The following is an 18,981-nucleotide window of genomic DNA, read 5'->3' as shown; positions in this document are numbered from 1 at the left end:
GGAAAGTGTCCGGACTGGAAGGGGGGGGAGTGTCCGGACTGGAAGGGGGTGAAAGTGTCCGGACTGGAACTCGGGGAAAGTGTCCGGACTGGAAGGGGGGAAAGTGTCCGGACTGGAAGGGGGGGAAAGTGTCCGGACTGGAAGGGGGGGAAAGTGTCCGGACTGGAAGGGGGGGAAAGTGTCCGGACTGGAAGGGGGGGAAAGTGTCCGGACTGGAAGGGGGTGAAAGTGTCCGGACTGGAAGGGGGGGAAAGTGTCCGGACTGGAAGGGGGGGAAAGTGTCCGGACTGGAAGGGGGGGAAAGTGTCCGGACTGGAAGGGGGGAAAGTGTCCGGACTGGAAGGAGGTGAAAGTGTCCGGACTGGAAGGCGGGGAAAGTGTCCGGACTGGAAGGGGGGGAAAGTGTCCGGACTGGAAGGGGGGAAAGTGTCCGGACTGGAAGGGGGGAAAGCGTCCGGACTGGAAGGGGGGGAAAGCGTCCGGACTGGAAGGGGGTGAAAGCGTCCGGACTGGAAGGGGGGAAAGCGTCCGGACTGGAAGGGGGGGAAAGCGTCCGGACTGGAAGGGGGTGAAAGCGTCCGGACTGGAAGGGGGGGAAAGCGTCCGGACTGGAAGGGGGGGAAAGCGTCCGGACTGGAAGGGGGGGAAAGCGTCCGGACTGGAAGGGGGGGAAAGCGTCCAGACAGGAAGGGGGGGAAAGCGTCCGGACTGGAACTCGGGGAAAGTGTCCAGACAGGAAGGGGGGGAAAGTGTCCGGACTGGAAGGGGGGGAAAGTGTCCGGACTGGAAGGGGGGGAAAGTGTCCGGACTGGAAGGGGGGGAAAGTGTCCGGACTGGAAGGGGGGGAAAGTGTCCGGACTGGAAGGGGGGGGAAAGTGTCCGGACTGGAAGGGGGGGAAAGTGTCCAGACTGGAAGGGGGGGAAAGTGTCCGGACTGGAAGGCGGGGAAAGTGTCCGGACTGGAAGGGGGGGAAAGTGTCCGGACTGGAAGGGGGGGAAAGTGTCCGGACTGGAAGGGGGGGAAAGTGTCCGGACTGGAAGGGGGGGAAAGTGTCCGGACTGGAACTCGGGGAAAGTGTCCGGACTGGAAGGGGGGGAAAGTGTCCGGACTGGAAGGGGGGGAAAGTGTCCAGACAGGAAGGGGGGGAAAGTGTCCGGACTGGAACTCGGGGAAAGTGTCCAGACAGGAAGGGGGGGAAAGTGTCCAGACAGGAAGGCGGGGAAAGTGTCCGGACTGGAAGGGGGGGAAAGTGTCCACAAGTCACAAGAAATCATTGAAAATCTTCACAAGTTGTAATAAAGTTTTCAGAAATCGCACTGAAGTTGCACACAAATCGCACGATTTTAAATCTCAGCGTTGGCTGCTTTCATGGAATGAATACCTTTTTGGACTCAGCACCTGGGTTGACATATCAGCACCACACGGTGCATGCTACCTCATGGCCTCGGATATTTAGTGGAATCGAGTGCCCCTCACCTGCTATTACTGGCCACTTCGAGGCATCCCCATTGGACGCTGGAATGCCGACAGGTAAGGCTTGGCCTGGAAGTCACAAAGTGAAACCAAATCAGAGAGGGGCCCTGAAGAGGCTTTCCTGGATAATGAAGGTCCCAGCAGTTGCTGTTAGGCAACACTTTGACTTTCCATGAAGCACAGGTCCTCTTTAACCCCCCGACATCATAGAATCCATGAGAATTGTACCGCCAGTACTAATATATGGATGTCTCTGTCATGCCAACAGCATGGAATGTGGCTGTCGGTGCTCAGGAGTGCCCCCTGTTGATGAGAGATTGCTTTCTTCTTTCATACAAGGTACACTGGGGACGGGAGAGGGTTGGGAACTGGTACAGATTCCGGCTTTGATGACATTTTCTTTCTCCCAGATCTCCTTGTTCTGCCCTTGTGACAAGGCGGTGCTCGTGGCCCAGAGGTCATGTTTGTTGATGGCGGCTGCAGCGGACATGGAGATGGCGAGGAGGGCCGCAGAGCACTCGGAGATGGTACAACACATTTCCGATGGAAATCTTCCGTAATATTTTATTGTTACATTTATAGCAGACGTATCTGACCGACACCACACACGGACTGACCCCCTAAATAACACAGGCCTAGATACAGGGGTCTCCATGTTCACCGTGGGAACCGGGACTTCTTCTTGCAGGACAGGTCATCTTACGAACCCTCACAGAGGATGGATGATAAGTATGCCGTCCTACGAACAGCCAACTGAAAAAAGAAAAAAGACGAAAGCTGAATTTACTTCTGTGAATAGTTCTGTAAAACTGCAATACAATCACATAAACTGAGGTTACAATATGCTTGTGGACACGTCTCTCACAAATGCCGACAATGAACACATTTCATTTGCAGACAGCACACCTTAAATCCACATCAAATACATCACATTGCGACCCAGATATAGATCGTAGCTTTAACAAACAATAAATAGACGTACAAGTATGTGTGTATCGAAGGGGAAATTAGAGCTTCGCTGATGTTCTTCTAGAATGGCTCTGCAGTGATGCGTGGATAAACTTTATTAACAAACACGAGTCACTTCCTGTTCTTGTTTGAAAAGAATAAAAATAGGTTGCAGGTGCAGTGAACACCCAATAGAGGGCTCCCTACTCAACACAATCATGTGACGGAGAGTACAGGAAGACTAGCTTCTCAGTGACGTCACCGAACCAGAGAAGGGACTATGTAGCTTAGTATTTGGTACAAATTAGAATCCCCTAAAATGGTCATATGAATAAATATATATACAGAAAAAATCCTCCCTTCAGTCTTGCAATGGTGTCCAGGCTCCTCCCCTTCAGTCTTGCACAGGCGTATCGGCTCCTCCCCTTCCGTCTTGCACAGGTGTCCCGGCTCCTCCCCTTCCGTCTTGCACAGGTGTCCCGGCTCCTCCCCTTCCGTCTTGCACAGGTGTCCCGGCTCCTCCCCTTCCGTCTTGCACAGGCGTCCCGGCTCCTCCCCTTCCGTCTTGCACAGGTGTCCCGGCTCCTCCCCTTCCATCTTGCACAGGTGTCCCGGCTCCTCCCCTTCCGTCTTGCACAGGTGTTTCGGCTCCTCCCCTTCAGTCTTGCACAGGTGTTTCGGCTCCTCCCCTTCAGTCTTGCACAGGTGTCCCGGCTCCTCCCCTTCCGTCTTGCACAGGTGTCCCGGCTCCTCCCCTTCCGTCTTGCACAGGTGTAGCGACTCCTTCCCTTCAGTCTTGCACAGGTGTTTCGGCTCCTCCCCTTCAGTCTTGCACAGGTGTACCGGATCCTCCCCTTCAGTCTTGCACAGGTGTACCGGCTCCTCCCCTTCAGTCTTGCACAGGTGTACCCGCTTCTCCCCTTCAGTCTTGCACAGGTGTATTGGCTCCTCCCCTTCAGTCTTGCACAGGTGTCCCGGCTCCTCCCCTTCCGTCTTGCACAGGTGTCCCGGCTCCTCCCCTTCCGTCTTGCACAGGTGTCCCGGCTCCTCCCCTTCAGTCTTGCACAGGTGTCCCGGTTCCTCCCCTTCAGTCTTACACAGGTGTGCAGGCTCCTCCCCTTCAGTCTGGCACAGGTGTAGCGACTCCTTCCCTTCAGTCTTGCACAGGTGTTTCGGCTCCTCCCCTTCAGTCTTGCACAGGTGTACCGGCTCCTCCCCTTCAGTCTTGCACAGGTGTACCGGCTCCTCCCCTTCAGTCTTGCACAGGTGTACCCGCTTCTCCCCTTCAGTCTTGCACAGGTGTATTGGCTCCTCCCCTTCAGTCTTACACAGGTGTAGCGGCTCCTCCGTTCATTCTTGCACAGGTGTGCCTGCTCCTCTCTTGGACTGAAACGGCTCCTTCACACAATGTGTATTAGAAGCTGCAGCAAGTCAGATAGAGTTCCGCCTCTTTTCCTGCTCTAGGCCCCACCCCTTTTATTCATTGGATTTTAGGAATTTCATTCATGAAAGCTCAGCATCACATGTGGGCATTACTTAGGGCGTTCTGTATGCAAATACAACCTGCCTAGGAACACCCACTCTCCCAGACTGACGCCCACCCATCAATACATTTTGATATTTGCATAACTCCTCCCACTGCTTGTATCAAGACTGGGGGCTCTTGAGAGGTGTACTGAGGCAGGGTGCTGTGATGTTTTCTGGAAGCTATGTACAGCCTCCTGCTGGCCCCTCCCAGCACCCATGATCTAGCTGCATTGCATAGAGAACCACAGAGACCCAGTGATGACCAGGTATAAAATAAGGTATGTAATGCAAATGGAAAGGTTTTACTTACAAATGTCATTATCGTATTTTTTTTTTTTCTTTTTTTTTGGGGGGGGTGGCCAGGAAAGGCAAAAAAAAAAAGAGATTTCAGTTAGGTTTTTGTTGATTGCATTCACATATATGTAAAGAAAATGAGAGTATGGTGTACTTTTCCTGCGCTGGTGTTGGGATGGATGGAGTGAATTCTGCGCTTGCTGAGGGACTTGTCTTTCTCGTAGCGAATTTATTCTCACCATGTCAGGGCTCCCGTGGGACAGAAATAATCCCGTCTTTTGATAAGTGACAATCTATAGCAGCATGGAGCCGTACACCACCGAGGACCAACCCGATTCATCACAGGGCAGCTTGTACAGACATGCAAACCACACGACTCAGAGACGAACACACAGACAAAATCGCTGGAAGTAAGAAATAAACGATAAAAAATATCTTCAGACTACATAAGGCCCCTTTCCCCCGGGCGTTCCGTATGTCTAATTTTCATCTGTCCGTTTACGGATAAAAAACGGACATGAAACAGACGAAAAACGGATGTCAACAGATGAAAACGGAAGTAAATGGCTCTATGAGGATGAAAACCAGATGTCAACGGATAGAAAACGGATCTAAAAGGATGAAAAAGGGATGCAAACGGATGTAAATGAATCTATAAGGATGAAAACTGGATGTAAATGGATGAAAAAACGGATGTAAATGTGTGAAAAACGGATGTAAATGGATGAAAACGGATGTAAATGGATCTATGAGGATGAAAACCAGATGTCAACGGATGGAAAACGGATGTAAATGGATCTGAAAGGATGAAAAATGGATGTAAACAGATCTAATAGGATGAAAAAAGGATGTAAACCAATGTAAATGGATGAAAAACAGATGTAAACAGATCTGAAAGGTTGAAAAACGGATGTAAATGTATGAAAAACAGATGTAAATGGATCTATGAGGATGAAAACCAGATGTCAACGGATGGAAAACAGATGTAAACGGAACTAAAAGGATGAAAAACGGATGTAAACCAATGTAAACGGATGAAAAATGGATTTAAATGGATGTAAACAGATCTAATAGGATGAAAAACCGATGTAAACAGATGAAAAACAGATGAAAAGATGGATGAAAATTGATAAAAAAAACAGATGTAAACAGATCTAAAAGGATTTAAAACTGATGTAAATGTATGAAAAACGGATGTCAACAGATGAAAAACGGATGTAAACGGATTAAAAAACAGATGTACATGGCTGAAAACGGATGTAAATGGATCTATGAGGATGAAAACCAGATGTCAACGGATGGAAAACAGATGTAAACAGATCTAAAAGGAGGAAGAACGGATGTAAACGGATGAAAAAACGGATTTAAATGGATATAAACAGATCTAATAAGATGAAAAACGGATGTAAACCAACGAAAACGGATGAAAAGATTGATTTACATAATGGATAAAAAACAGATGTAAACAGATCTAAAAGGATGAAAAACGGATGTAAATGGATCTATAGGGATGAAAAACATGTTAACGGATGTGGACATTAATGGATGGGGTCCTTTTTTCATCCGTAAATGGACAGATGAAACCCGAACATACGGAACGCCCGGGGGAAGGGCCCTCAGGGGATATCTTTCACATCATCGGATGGCAGTACATCTGGACAGGGATTCTAGTCCCTCCCACTCTGTCCAAAACTGAAAGAACATGTTTTAGCTGGATATATCGTAGAGCTGCAGTTTCTTGTGGCTCCCTCTCTGGTTCCTCATCAACGGGCGAATTCATTTTTAAAATAAAACATTTTCTTTCTTTCTGTTTTCATTTTCTTTCTGTTTCCACATACTCTGTAATGTAAGGCTGGTATAGGATATCGGACATTTCAGGATCGGGAATGATGATTCTGTTCTCTGCAGGTGACGTTCTTCGTCCGCTCATTGGAAAGCATTACCTTATGTCGGGAGATATGGAATAATGTGAAGTCTGCAGGTATATCCTTTTTATAAATCGTTCTATGAAAATGTTCTAGATGTTTTATAAGTTCCCCCCTAAAAAAATCTAAACTATTAAATAGACAAGTATTTACATATTCTAAAATCTAAACCTTCACTGACCTCTGTAGCTGCATTCACTGTGGAGAGATTTACCCTCGATGTTCACAGCTCTCCCTGCTCCCCCTTCTCAGCAGCTCGGCTCTCCCTGCTGCCCCTCTCAGCGGCTCAGCTCCCCCTTCTCAGCGGCTCGGCTCTTCCTGCTCCCCCTCCTGAGCGGCTCGGCTCTCCCTGCTCCCTCTTCTCAGCAGCTCTGCTCTCCCTGCTCCCCCTTCTCAGCGGCTCGGCTCTCCCTGCTCCCCCTTCTCAGCGGCTCGGCTCTCCCTGCTCCCCCTTCTCAGCGGCTCAGCTCTCCCTTCTCAGCGGCTCAGCTCTCCCTGCTCTCCCTTCTCAGCGGCTCGGCTCTCCCTGCTCCCCCTTCTCAGCGGCTCAGCTCTCCCTGCTCCCCCTTCTCAGCGGCTCGGCTCTCCCTGCTCCCCCTTCTCAGCGGCTCGGCTCTCCCTGCTCCCCCTTCTCAGCGGCTCGGCTCTCCCTGCTCCCCCTTCTCAGCGGCTCAGCTCTCCCTTCTCATCGGCTCAGCTCTCCCTGTTCCCTCTTCTCAGCAACTTGACTCTCCCTGTTCCCCCTTCTCATCGGCTCAGCTCTCTCTGCTCCCCCTTCTCAGCGGCTCAACTCTCCGTTCCCCCTTCTCAGCGGCTCAGTTCTCCCTGCTCCCCCTTCTCATTGGCTCGGCTCTCCCTGTTCCCCCTTCTCAGCGGCTCGGCTCTCCCTGTTCCCCCTTCTCATTGGCTCGGCTCCCCCTGCTCCCCCTTCTCAGCGGCTCGGCTCCCCCTGCTCCCCCTTCTCAGCGGCTCGGCTCCCCCTGCTCCCCCTTCTCAGCAACTCAGCTCCCCTTGCCCCCTCCCTTTCCAGCAGCTAAGATTCCCCTATCTCCCATCCTCCCAGCAGTGACTCAGCAGCTTAGCTCTCCCTACTCTAGCCAATTATATTTCTGTCCATCCAGACCTGATATTTACACAGCCCTGCCCCACAGCACAGCCCGATAGATGACAACACTTTCTAACAGTTCAGGAATACAGTGAAGTCCTCTCTCTACTCCAAGCTAGCCTATTGGTCAGTAAAAGAGCAGCTGCAGACGGGTCAGCTATCTGCACCCCAGCCTCATCGGCATATTCCTAGTCAGCTCATTCGCATGCAGCACACTTGATTAGCTCCCCCGCCTTCCCTCTCCCAGTCTGAGCTCTGCTGTGCAGGGGATTGTAAAGGGTGATACCAGGTCATATCCAGGGACTTCTGTGTCTTCTGTGTGCCAGGAGCTGAGTTGTATCTCCACTCAGGTGAATTCCTCAATGACAACACGGAGACCATCCTGGTGCTCTATGAGTTTGAAGTCCGAGCCAAGCTGAACGATCTGGCGCTGGAGAATGTGCTGGAGTCCATGTGGGAGCTGCCCAACCTCGACGCCAAGATACTGGAATCCATTGCATGTGAGTGACCCAATATTTGCTTTAGAGCTGAGCTCCGGGATCCCCTCTGAGCTCCTCCATGTCTCTAGAGATCCCCTCTATGCCCCCAGATCACCTCTGAGCTCCTCCATGTCTCCAGAGACCCCCTATATGCCCCCAGATCACCTCTGAGCTCCTCCATGTCTCCAGAGACCCCCTATATGCCCCCAGATCACCTCTGAGCTCCTCCATGTCTCCAGAGACCCCATGTGCCCCCAGATCACCTCTGAGCTCCTCCATGTCTCCAGAGACCCCTGTGCCCCCTCTCACCTCTGAGCTCCTCCATTTCTCCAGAGACCCCCTGTGCCCCCAGATCACCTCTGAGCTCCTCCATGTCTCCAGAGACCCCCTGTGCCTCCAGATCACCTCTGAGCTCCTCCATGTCTCCAGAGACCCCCTGTGCCTCCAGATCACCTCTGAGCTCCTCCATGTCTCCAGAGACCCCATGTGCCCCCAGATCACCTCTGAGCTCCTCCATGTCTCCAGAGACCCCCTGTGCCCCCAGATCACCTCTGAGCTCCTCCATGTCTCCAGAGACCCCCTGTGCCTCCAGATCACCTCTGAGCTCCTCCATGTCTCCAGAGACCCCATGTGCCCCCAGATCACCTCTGAGCTCCTCCATGTCTCCAGAGACCCCATGTGCCCCCAGATCACCTCTGAGCTCCTCCATGTCTCCAGAGACCCCATGTGCCCCCAGATCACCTCTGAGCTCCTCCATGTCTCCAGAGACCCCATGTGCCCCCTCTCACCTCTGAGCTCCTCCATTTCTCCAGAGACCCCCTGTGCCCCCAGATCACCTCTGAGCTCCTCCATTTCTCCAGAGACCCCCTGTGCCCCCAGATCACCTCTGAGCTCCTCCATTTCTCCAGAGACCCCCTGTGCCTCCAGATCACCTCTGAGCTCCTCCATGTCTCCAGAGACCCCATGTGCCCCCAGATCACCTCTGAGCTCCTCCATGTCTCCAAAGACCCCCTATACCTCCAGCTTACCTCTGAGCTCCTCCATGTCTCCAGAGACCCACTGTGCCCCCAGATCACCTCTGAGCTCCTCCATGCCCCCAGTTCACCTCTGAGCTCCTCCATTTCTCCAGAGACCCCCTGTGCCTCTAGATCACCTCTGAGCTCCTCCATGTCTTCAGAGACCCCCTCTATGCCCCCAGCTTACCTCTGAGCTCCTCCATGACTCCAGAGACCCCCTATATGCCCCCAGATCACCTCTGAACTCCTCCATGTCTCCAGAGACCCCCTATATGCCCCCAGATCACCTCTGAACTCCTCCATGTCTCCAGAGACCCCCTATATGCCCCCAGATCACCTCTGAACTCCTCCATGTCTCCAGAGACCCCCTCTATGCCCCAAGATCACCTCTGAGCTCCTCCATGTCTCCAAAGACCCCCTGTGCTCCCAGATCACCTCTGAGCTCCTCCATGTCTCCAGAGACCCCCTCTATGCCCCCAGATCACCTCTGAGCTCCTCCATGCCCCCAGATCACCTCTGAGCCCCTCCATGCCACCAGATCACCTCTGAGCTCCTCCATGCCACCAGATCACCTCTGAGCTCCTCCATGCCCCCAGATCACCTCTGAGCTCCTCCATGCCCCCAGATCACCTCTGAGCCCCTCCATGCCCCCAGATCACCTCTGAGCTCCTCCATGTCTCCAGAGACCCCTGTGCCCCCTCTCACCTCTGAGCTCCTCCATTTCTCCAGAGACCCCCTGTGCCCCCAGATCACCTCTGAGCTCCTCCATGTCTCCAGAGAACCCCTGTGCCTCCAGATCACCTCTGAGCTCCTCCATGTCTCCAGAGACCCCCTGTGCCTCCAGATCACCTCTGAGCTCCTCCATGTCTCCAGAGACCCCATGTGCCCCCAGATCACCTCTGAGCTCCTCCATGTCTCCAGAGACCCCCTGTGCCCCCAGATCACCTCTGAGCTCCTCCATGTCTCCAGAGACCCCCTGTGCCTCCAGATCACCTCTGAGCTCCTCCATGTCTCCAGAGACCCCATGTGCCCCCAGAACACCTCTGAGCTCCTCCATGTCTCCAGAGACCCCATGTGCCCCCAGATCACCTCTGAGCTCCTCCATGTCTCCAGAGACCCCATGTGCCCCCAGATCACCTCTGAGCTCCTCCATGTCTCCAGAGACCCCATGTGCCCCCTCTCACCTCTGAGCTCCTCCATTTCTCCAGAGACCCCCTGTGCCCCCAGATCACCTCTGAGCTCCTCCATTTCTCCAGAGACCCCCTGTGCCCCCAGATCACCTCTGAGCTCCTCCATGTCTCCAAAGACCCCCTATACCTCCAGCTTACCTCTGAGCTCCTCCATGTCTCCAGAGACCCCATGTGCCCCCAGATCACCTCTGAGCTCCTCCATGCCCCCAGTTCACCTCTGAGCTCCTCCATTTCTCCAGAGACCCCCTGTGCCTCTAGATCACCTCTGAGCTCCTCCATGTCTTCAGAGACCCCCTCTATGCCCCCAGCTTACCTCTGAGCTCCTCCATGACTCCAGAGACCCCCTATATGCCCCCAGATCACCTCTGAACTCCTCCATGTCTCCAGAGACCCCCCATATGCCCCCAGATCACCTCTGAACTCCTCCATGTCTCCAGAGACCCCCTATATGCCCCCAGATCACCTCTGAACTCCTCCATGTCTCCAGAGACCCCCTCTATGCCCCAAGATCACCTCTGAGCTCCTCCATGTCTCCAAAGACCCCCTGTGCTCCCAGATCACCTCTGAGCTCCTCCATGTCTCCAGAGACCCCCTCTATGCCCCCAGATCACCTCTGAGCCCCTCCATGCCACCAGATCACCTCTGAGCTCCTCCATGCCACCAGATCACCTCTGAGCTCCTCCATGCCCCCAGATCACCTCTGAGCTCCTCCATGCCCCCAGATCACCTCTGAGCCCCTCCATGCCACCAGATCACCTCTGAGCTCCTCCATGCCACCAGATCACCTCTGAGCTCCTCCATGCCCCCAGATCACCTCTGAGCTCCTCCATGTCTCCAGAGACCCCATGTGCCCCCAGATCACCTCTGAGCTCCTCCATGTCTCCAGAGACCCCATGTGCCCCCAGATCACCTCTGAGCTCCTCCATGTCTCCAGAGACCCCATGTGCCCCCAGATCACCTCTGAGCTCCTCCATGTCTCCAGAGACCCCATGTGCCCCCTCTCACCTCTGAGCTCCTCCATTTCTCCAGAGACCCCCTGTGCCCCCAGATCACCTCTGAGCTCCTCCATGTCTCCAGAGACCCCCTGTGCCTCCAGATCACCTCTGAGCTCCTCCATGTCTCCAGAGACCCCATGTGCCCCCAGATCACCTCTGAGCTCCTCCATGTCTCCAAAGACCCCCTATACCTCCAGCTTACCTCTGAGCTCCTCCATGTCTCCAGAGACCCACTGTGCCCCCAGATCACCTCTGAGCTCCTCCATGCCCCCAGTTCACCTCTGAGCTCCTCCATTTCTCCAGAGACCCCCTGTGCCTCTAGATCACCTCTGAGCTCCTCCATGTCTTCAGAGACCCCCTCTATGCCCCCAGCTTACCTCTGAGCTCCTCCATGACTCCAGAGACCCCCTATATGCCCCCAGATCACCTCTGAACTCCTCCATGTCTCCAGAGACCCCCTATATGCCCCCAGATCACCTCTGAACTCCTCCATGTCTCCAGAGACCCCCTATATGCCCCCAGATCACCTCTGAACTCCTCCATGTCTCCAGAGACCCCCTCTATGCCCCAAGATCACCTCTGAGCTCCTCCATGTCTCCAGAGACCCCCTCTATGCCCCCAGATCACCTCTGAGCTCCTCCATGCCCCCAGATCACCTCTGAGCTCCTCCATGCCCCCAGATCACCTCTGAGCCCCTCCATGCCACCAGATCACCTCTGAGCTCCTCCATGCCACCAGATCACCTCTGAGCTCCTCCATGCCCCCAGATCACCTCTGAGCCCCTCCATGCCACCAGATCACCTCTGAGCTCCTCCATGTCTCCAAAGACCCCCTCTATGACCCTAGATCACCTCTGAGCTCCGCCATGTCTCCAGAGAGCCCCTGTACTCCCCAGTTCCCCCCTCGGCTCTTTTAAGTCTCCAGACGACTCCTGTGACTCCAGTGCACCCTGAGTGTCATATATCATCCGGTGACACCTCTGTGACACCTTTGTCTTCACACAGTCCTGGCTAAGCTCCAGCAAGAGGTCAGAATGTCCTTCCTCCTGTGTATACTCCCCCTCCGCCCGCTGGTGTATCCTGGTCTACGCCAACATCTCTGTAGAACCTGTCTGATCACGTTACAGTCTGCTGGTGTATCCTGGTCTACGCCAACATCTCTGTAGTACCCGTCTGATCACATGTTACAGTCTGCTGGTGTATCCTGGTCTACGCCAACATCTCTGTAGTACCCGTCTGATCACATGTTACAGTCTGCTGGTGTATCCTGGTCTACGCCAACATCTCTGTAGAACCTGTCTGATCACATGTTACAGTCTGCTGGTGTATCCTGGTCTACGCCAACATCTCTGTAGTACCCGTCTGATCACACATGTTAGTCTGCTGGTGTATCCTGGTCTACGCCAACATCTCTGTAGAACCTGTCTGATCACATGTTACAGTCTGCTGGTGTATCCTGGTCTACGCCAACATCTCTATAGTACACGTCTGATCACACATGTTACAGTCTGCTGGTGTATCCTGGTCTACGCCAACATCTCTGTAGTACACGTCTGATCACACATGTTAGTCTGCTGGTGTATCCTGGTCTACGGCAACATCTCTGTAGTACACGTCTGATCACACATGTTAGTCTGCTGGTGTATCCTGGTCTACCCAACATCTCTGTAGTACACGTCTGATCACACGTTACAGTCTGCTGGTGTATCCTGGTCTACGCCAACATCTCTGTAGAACCTGTCTGATCACACATGTTAGTCTGCTGGTGTATCCTGGTCTACGCCAACATCTCTGTAGTACCCGTCTGATCACACGTTACAGTCTGCTGGTGTATCCTGGTCTACGCCAACATCTCTGTAGTACCCGTCTGATCACACGTTACAGTCTGCTGGTGTATCCTGGTCTACGCCAACATCTCTGTAGTACCCGTCTGATCACACGTTACAGTCTGCTGGTGTATCCTGGTCTACGCCAACATCTCTATAGTACACGTCTGATCACACATGTTAGTCTGCTGGTGTATCCTGGTCTACGCCAACATCTCTGTAGAACCTGTCTGATCACACATGTTAGTCTGCTGGTGTATCCTGGTCTACGCCAACATCTCTGTAGAACCTGTCTGATCACACATGTTAGTCTGCTGGTGTATCCTGGTCTACGCCAACATCTCTGTAGAACCTGTCTGATCACACATGTTAGTCTGCTGGTGTATCCTGGTCTATGCCAACATCTCTGTAGTACCCGTCTGATCACACGTTACAGTCTGCTGGTGTATCCTGGTCTACGCCAACATCTCTGTAGAACCTGTCTGATCACATGATATAGTCTGCTGGTGTATCCTGGTCTACGCCAACATCTCTGTAGTACCCGTCTGATCACACATGTTAGTCTGCTGGTGTATCCTGGTCTACGCCAACATCTCTGTAGTACCCGTCTGATCACACATGTTACAGTCTGCTGGTGTATCCTGGTCTACGCCAACATCTCTGTAGAACCTGTCTGATCACATGATACAGTCTGCTGGTGTATCCTGGTCTACGCCAACATCTCTGTAGAACCTGTCTGATCACACATGTTACAGTCTGCTGGTGTATCCTGGTCTACGCCAACATCTCTGTAGAACCTGTCTGATCACACGTTACAGTCTGCTGGTGTATCCTGGTCTACGCCAACATCTCTGTAGTACCCGTCTGATCACACGTTACAGTCTGCTGGTGTATCCTGGTCTACGCCAACATCTCTGTAGTACCCGTCTGATCACACCTTACAGTCTGCTGGTGTATCCTGGTCTACGCCAACATCTCTGTAGTACCTGTGCCTGCCGGCCTGAGGACCTAAACCTTCCCTACAGTGTATGTCCACACGTCAGCGCTCGGCGTTTGCTCACATTGTGTCATCAGATGGTCAGATGTGCGCACATTCCTGGAATAATCTGTTCATATTCTCCCCCAAAGCCTTGTCCATGGAAGCCCCCGCATACCATCCGTCTATCTGCAGGAAAGCCTTACAAGGAGCATTATCCATGCTGAAGAAGCAGGAGCCCCTGGATGCGTCCAGACTGAGGTGTGACTCCACAATACCTACCCAAGAGTCTCTGTCCTGTTGCTGCAATCTGTGTATATTTATTGTGGGACCCAGAGTCCAGCTCTCGCCCCAGGAACACTAGAAGTTATGTAATAACATTTTCCCTGTCTTGGGTTCACTGGGGGGGTCACAATGTGAATGTATTGGCTGCCTATGGGGCCCCACAGATAGAAGACCTATATTCAGGATGTACATTCTATGTAACAGGCCAGGCATGATGTATGATGGTGTATGATGTAGGAGGGTGTATGATGTAGGATGGTGTATGATGTATGATGGTGTATGATGTATGATGGTGTATGATGTATGATGGTGTATGATGTATGATGATGTATGATGTAGGAGGGTGTATGATGGTGTATGATGTATGATGGTGTATGATGTATGATGATGTATGATGTATGATGGTGTATGATGTATGATGGTGTATGATGTATGATGGTGTATGATGTATGATGATGTATGATGTAGGAGGGTGTATGATGGTGTATGATGTATGATGGTGTATGATGTATGATGATGTATGATGTATGATGGTGTATGATGTATGATGATGTATGATGTAGGAGGGTGTATGATGGTGTATGATGTATGATGGTGTATGATGTATGATGGTGTATGATGTATGATGATGTATGATGTATGATGGTGTATGATGTATGATGGTGTATGATGTATGATGGTGTATGATGTATGATGATGTATGATGTAGGAGGGTGTATGATGGTGTATGATGTATGATGGTGTATGATGTATGATGGTGTATGATGTAGGAGGGTGTATGATGTAGGATGGTGTATGATGTATGATGGTGTATGATGTAGGAGGGTGTATGATGTATGATGTAGGAGGGTGTATGATGCAGGAGGGTGTATGATGTAGGAGGGCGTATGATGTAGGATGGTGTATGATGTGGGAGGGTGTATGATGTATGATGATGTATGATGTAGGATGGTGTATGATGTGGGAGGGTGTATGATGTAGGAGGGTGTATGATGTATGATGATGTATGATGTATGATGGTGTATGATGTAGGATGGTGTATGATGGTGTATGATGTAGGAGGGTGTATGATGTAGGAGGGTGTATGATGTAGGAGGGTGTATGATGTAGGAGGGTGTATGGTGTAGGAGGGTGTATGATGTAGGAGGGTGTATGATGTAGGAGGGTGTATGATGGTGTATGATGTAGGATGATGTATGATGTAGGAGGGTGTATGATGTAGGAGGGCGTATGATGTAGGAGGGCGTATGGTGTAGGATGGCGTATGATGTAGGATGGTGTATGATGTAGGAGGGTGTATGATGTATGATGGTGTATGATGTAGGAGGGTGTATGATGTATGATGGTGTATGATGCAGGAGGGCGTGTGATGTAGGAGGGTGTATGATGTAGGATGGCGTATGATGTAGGAGGGTGTATGGTGTATGATGTAAGAGGGTGTATGATGTAGGATGGTGTATGATGTAGGAGGGTGTATGATGTATGATGTAGGAGGGTGTATGATGTATGATGGTGTATGATGTATGATGTAGGAGGGTGTATGATGTAGGATGGCGTATGATGTAGGAGGGTGTATGGTGTATGATGGTGTATGATGTAAGAGGGTGTATGATGTAGGATGGTGTATGATGTAGGAGGGTGTATGATGTATGGTGTAGGAGGGTGTATGATGTATGATGGTGTATGATGTAGGAGGGTGTATGATGTAGGAGGGTGTATGATGTATGATGGTGTATGATGTAGGATGGTGTATGATGTAGGAGGGTGTATGATGTAGGAGGGTGTATGATGTATGATGGTGTATGATGTAGGATGGTGTATGATGTAGGAGGGTGTATGATGTAGGAGGGCGTATGATGTAGGATGGTGTATGATGTAGGAGGGTGTATGATGTATGATGGTGTATGATGTAGGAGGGTGTATGATGGTGTATGATGTAGGAGGGCGTATGATGTAGGAGGGTGTATGATGTAGGAGGGTGTATGATGTATGATGTAGGAGGGTGTATGATGTAGGATGGTGTATGATGTAGGAGGGTGTATGATGTATGATGTAGGAGGGTGTATGGTGTAGGAGGGTGTATGATGTATGATGTAGGATGGTGTATGATGTAGGATGGTGTATGATGTAGGATGGCGTATGATGTAGGATGGTGTATGATGTAGGAGGGTGTATGATGTAGGAGGGTGTATGATGTAGGATGGTGTATGATGTAGGAGGGTGTATGGTGTAGGAGGGTGTATGATGTAGGATGGTGTATGATGCAGGAGGGCGTATGATGTAGGAGGGTGTATGATGTAGGAGGGTGTATGATGTAGGAGGGTGTATGATGTAGGAGTGTGTATGATGGTGTATGATGTGGGATGGCGTATGATGTAGGAGGGTGTATGATGTAGGATGGCGTATGATGTAGGAGGGTGTATGATGGTGTATGATGTAGGAGGGTGTATGATGTAGGATGGTGTATGATGTAGGAGGGTGTATGATGTAGGATGGTGTATGATGTAGGAGGGTGTATGATGTAGGAGGGTGTATGATGTATGATGGCGTATGATGTAGGAGGGCGTATGATGTAGGAGGGTGTATGATGTAGGAGGGTGTGTGATGTAGGAGGGTGTGTGATGTAGGAGGGTGTATGATGTAGGAGGGTGTATGATGTAGGAGGGTGTATGATGTAGGAGGGCGTATGATGTAGGAGGGCGTATGATGTAGGAGGGTGTATGATGTAGGAGGGTGTGTGATGTAGGATGGTGTATGATGTAGGAGGGCGTGTGATGTAGGAGGGCGTGTGATGTAGGAGGGCGTGTGATGTAGGAGGGCGTGTGATGGTGTATGATGTATGATGTAGGAGGGTGTGTGATGTAGGAGGGCGTGTGATGTAGGAGGGCGTGTGATGTAGGAGGGCGTGTGATGGTGTATGATGTAGGAGGGTGTATGATGTATGATGTAGGAGGGTGTATGATGTATGATGGTGTATGATGTATGATGGTGTATGATGTATGATGTAGGATAGTGTATGATGTATGATGTAGGATGGTGTATGATGTATGATGGTGTATGATGTATGATGTAGGAGGGTGTATGATGTATGGTGTATGATGTATGATGTAGGAGGTTGTATGATGTATGGTGTATGATGTATGATGGTATATGATGTATGATGTATGGTGTATGATGTATGATGTAGGAGGATGTATGGTGTATGGTGTATGATGGTGTATGATGTATGATGTATGGTGTATGATGTATGATGTAGGAGGGTGTATGATGTATGGTGTATGATGTATGATGTAGGAGGGTGTATGATGTATGGTGTATGATGTATGATGTAGGAGGGTGTATGGTGTATGATGTATGATGTAGGAGGATGTATGATGTATGGTGTATGATGTATGATGGTGTATGATGTATGATGTATGGTGTATGATGTATGATGTAGGAGGGTGTATGATGTATGGTGTATGATGTAGGAGGGTGTATGGTGTATGATGTATGATGTAGGAGGATGTATGATGTATGGTGTATGATGTATGATGTATGATGTAGGAGGGTGTATGGTGTATGATGTAGGATGGTGTATGATGTATGATGGTGTATGATGTATGATGGTGTATGATGTATGATGGTGTATGATGTAGGATGTATGATGGTGTATGATGTATGATGGTGTATGATGTATGATGGTGTATGATGTATGATGGTGTATGATGTATGATGTATGATGTAGGAGGGTGTATGATGTATGATGTATGATGTATGACGGGTGAAGTGGTATCGGTGATATAACGTGATACAAGCTGCGTTTTGTCTTCTCGCTGTCAGTAAGTGTCTGCACAGCCTGGTGAAGCTGAGCTTACCGGAGAGAGTCGGGGAGCTGGAGAACGGTGCGCAGGAGGAGGCCTGGAACTACTACCAGGAGGCCCTTTGTATCATCACTGCCGCTGTGAGTGCCGCCATACAGTATGACATCATCTGTCCCAATAATAATACACTCCTCCCACCTCTGGAACTACTACCAGGGGGCCCTTTTGATTCATCACATCTGTACACTGCCCCCCTCTGTACGCTCTGCCCCCCTCTGTACACTGCCCCCCTCTGTACGCTCTGCCCCCCTCTGTACACTGCCCCCCTCTGTACACTGCCCCCCTCTGTACGCTCTGCCCCCCTCTGTACGCTCTGCCCCCCTCTGTACGCTCTGCCCCCCTCTGTACACTGTGCCCCCCTCTGTACGCTCTGCCCCCCTCTGTACGCTCTGCCCCCCTCTGTACACTGTGCCCCCCTCTGTACGCTCTGCCCCCCTCTGTACGCTCTGCCCCCCTCTGTACACTCTGCCCCCCTCTGTACACTGTGCTCCCCTCTGTACACTCTGCCCCCCTCTGTACGCTCTGCCCCCCTCTGTACACTCTGCCCCCCTCTGTACACTGTGCTCCCCTCTGTACACTCTGCCCCCCTCTGTACACTGTGCTCCCCTCTGTACGCTCTGCCCCCCTCTGTACACTCTGCCCCCCTCTGTACACTGTGCTCCCCTCTGTACACTGTGCTCCCCTCTGTACACTCTGCCCCCCTCTGTACACTGTGCCCCCCTCTGTACACTGTGCTCCCCCTCTGTACACTGTGCTCCCCTCTGTACACTGTGCTCCCCCTCTGTACACTGTGCTCCCCTCTGTACACTGTGCTCCCCTCTGTACACTGTGCTCCCCCTCTGTACACTGTGCTCCCCCTCTGTACACTGTGCTCTCCTCTGTACACTGTGCTCTCCTCTGTACACTGTGCTCCCCTCTGTACGCTCTGCCCCCCTCTGTACACTGTGCTCCCCTCTGTACGCTCTGCCCCCCTCTGTACACTGTGCTCCCCTCTGTACGCTCTGCCCCCCTCTGTACACTCTGCCCCCCTCTGTACACTCTGCCCCCCTCTGTACGCTCTGCCCCCCTCTGTACACTGC

General features: G+C 51.5%; 1 protein-coding gene across 1 annotated transcript in view; it reads left to right on the top strand.

Moving 5' to 3' along the window:
• Positions 1–18,981, top strand: part of TEX11 (testis expressed 11) — a 117,705-nt gene that overhangs the window by 91,768 nt on the left and 6,956 nt on the right. The window contains exons 23-28 of the mRNA XM_089659564.1: positions 1,743–1,813; positions 1,885–2,001; positions 6,152–6,224; positions 7,624–7,773; positions 13,907–14,015; positions 17,862–17,982. Coding sequence (XP_089515690.1) covers positions 1,743–1,813; positions 1,885–2,001; positions 6,152–6,224; positions 7,624–7,773; positions 13,907–14,015; positions 17,862–17,982 — 641 coding nt within the window. The remainder of the gene's footprint in view (positions 1–1,742; positions 1,814–1,884; positions 2,002–6,151; positions 6,225–7,623; positions 7,774–13,906; positions 14,016–17,861; positions 17,983–18,981) is intronic.

This window comes from Staurois parvus, unplaced genomic scaffold (genome assembly GCF_062004578.1).
Source record: "Staurois parvus isolate SC_StPar_1 unplaced genomic scaffold, SC_StPar_1.0 ptg001163l, whole genome shotgun sequence".
Classification (NCBI taxonomy): Eukaryota; Metazoa; Chordata; class Amphibia; order Anura; family Ranidae; genus Staurois; species Staurois parvus.
The sequence above is the reverse complement of the archived record's forward strand: the minus strand, read 5'-3'. Positions and strand labels throughout refer to the sequence as shown.